The 2,327-nt window shown below is 55.6% G+C and overlaps 1 protein-coding gene across 1 annotated transcript in view; it reads left to right on the top strand.

Moving 5' to 3' along the window:
• Positions 1–2,321, top strand: part of SMAD7 (SMAD family member 7) — a 24,016-nt gene extending 21,695 nt beyond the window's left edge. The window contains 1 exon segment of the mRNA XM_010840965.1: positions 904–2,321. Within this exon segment, the coding sequence (XP_010839267.1) occupies positions 904–1,442 (539 nt within the window). The 3' untranslated portion in view covers positions 1,443–2,321.
• Positions 2,322–2,327: the final 6 nt, after the last annotated feature.

The following is a 2,327-nucleotide window of genomic DNA, read 5'->3' as shown; positions in this document are numbered from 1 at the left end:
GAGGAGGGGGATGGGAGGGGGCAGGGCACAGGGTTGGGTTGCTTCTCTGGAGGGAGGGGGAAGGGGGTGATGCTGGCAAGAAGGGCCTGCAAGCGTGGCCGAACCCACTGTAGACGTGCTGTCTTCTGTCTGGGCTGTGACACCAGGGTGCATGCTGTGATTTGGCGTGGAGACGTGAACTCAGCCTTTGTGTACAGATCTGCTGCTGATGGACACTCTGAGAGTTGCTTTTCTATTAAGAAGCTAGGTTTTTGTTTTGTTTTGTTTTTTTACCCCAAACCACCTCCATTAAAGTTTTTCCTGACAGTGATCCCTTATGACCAGGGCACTGATCTGAGAACCGGGTGACAAGCTCAGAGACTGTCTAGCAGGTGTTCCTGGGGTCCAAGTCTGGCTCTTTCGTCCCTGGAGCCTGAGGAAAAAAAAAGCTTTCTGAGTCCAGGTTTTCTCATGAGGATGACTTGAGGCTGGAGCCACTGGCCTTCAAGGTTCCATCCCGTTTAAAAGAACTGAAATTCTAGCCCTAAAACCAGGGCCAGTCAACTTACTGAGTGATCTTGGCTTCTGAGCTCTGCAAGGATGGGGCTTTACCTTTGGCCAGGTGGGCACATGTCCTGTGTTCTTGATAGAGTCGGGGAGGTGGGGGGAATGGAGGGAAGAGACTCCCCAGAGAGCCCCGCGCCTAGAGGCAAGGCTCTTCCATCACGGGGTCGAGCTTTCCAGACTCCCCGTAGGAGGACTGTCCAGCCTGCATCACAGCCAGCCACCTCATACCTCCTTCTGTCTTGCATCGAGAGACAGACCAATCGTGGAGTTGTATGTATGTGTGTGTCTTGGTTTTGGGAGGAAAATGAGAAGGCCAGTTTCCATCACCATTGATCATGTCCGCCTTTTGTTTTCCAGATTCCCAACTTCTTCTGGAGCCTGGGGATCGGTCACACTGGTGCGTGGTGGCATACTGGGAGGAGAAGACGAGAGTAGGGAGGCTCTACTGTGTCCAGGAGCCCTCCCTGGACATCTTCTATGATCTACCTCAGGGGAATGGCTTTTGCCTCGGACAGCTCAATTCGGACAACAAGAGTCAGCTGGTGCAGAAAGTACGGAGCAAAATCGGCTGTGGCATCCAGCTCACGCGGGAAGTGGACGGCGTGTGGGTGTACAACCGCAGCAGTTACCCCATCTTCATCAAGTCGGCCACACTGGACAACCCGGACTCCAGGACGCTGTTGGTACACAAAGTGTTCCCCGGTTTCTCCATCAAGGCTTTTGACTACGAGAAGGCGTACAGCCTGCAGCGGCCCAACGACCACGAGTTCATGCAGCAGCCGTGGACTGGCTTCACCGTGCAGATCAGCTTCGTGAAGGGCTGGGGCCAGTGCTACACTCGCCAGTTCATCAGCAGCTGCCCGTGCTGGCTGGAGGTCATCTTCAACAGCCGGTAGCCACGTGGGGAGAGGGCAAGCGGGAGCCGAGCGGGCCCAGTCCAAACTACTTTGCTGCTAATATTTCCCTCCTGAGTGCTTGCTTTTCATGCAAACTCTTTGGTCATTATTTCCCCCCCACTGCCCACCCTCCTTCTTCTCGTCGTCCTTGTTTATGTTCTGTTTTGTTCTTTGAGAAATAGCTTATGAAAAGAATTCTTGGGGTTTGGAGGGGCAGAGAGTGGTATGGTTGGCAGAACAGTGCGATACGAAAAAGGGGAAGCAAAAAAATCAGTACCACCGAACACTGCGTAAGTGGGGAGCAGGCCCCACCCTTGGTGTCATCACTGCCCTTGTCAGGGGTGTGTGTGTGTGTGTGTGTGTGCGCGCGCATCAGTGCGTGCATGCGTGTGTGTAGACGAGGGAAAGTGGTGTGCTCTGTTTCCTATGCATGTTGCCTGCTGAGAGGTTTGTGTCTCCCTTGGCCTTTGGACACGCTCAGTGGGGCAGCGGATGTCCCAGCAGAAGGCTCTGTCCCCAGAGCCTGGGGAAGCCCCCACCCCGCCTCGCCCCTTCTCGGACATTGGCCTGTCCGAAGGCTTCTCTGAAGCCACCCCGCCAGAGGCTGGACCAGAACCCGTTTCCCCGTGCTGCCTCACTCCCCTCTGGCCACCCCGCTGCCATCGTCACAGCTGTCTGTCTTGGCCATCTGCTCCTGGACATCTCTGAGATGGGCTTCCCAAGGGTTGCCGGGGCAGCCCCGTCACAGTATTGCTCACCAAGCGCCCTCTCAGTCCCCTCCACCTCTCCCCTGCCCTGGTTACATCAGGTTTTTCCTGGACTCACAAAGCCAGCTCAGCACTTTCCTCCCCTCCGCAGCCTGTGTGTTGAGCTCTGCTGTTAGAC

This window comes from Bison bison, unplaced genomic scaffold (genome assembly GCF_000754665.1).
Source record: "Bison bison bison isolate TAMUID 2011002044 unplaced genomic scaffold, Bison_UMD1.0 scf7180017864153, whole genome shotgun sequence".
Lineage (NCBI taxonomy): Eukaryota > Metazoa > Chordata > Mammalia > Artiodactyla > Bovidae > Bison > Bison bison.
This window is presented reverse-complemented; position numbering and strand designations above follow the sequence as displayed.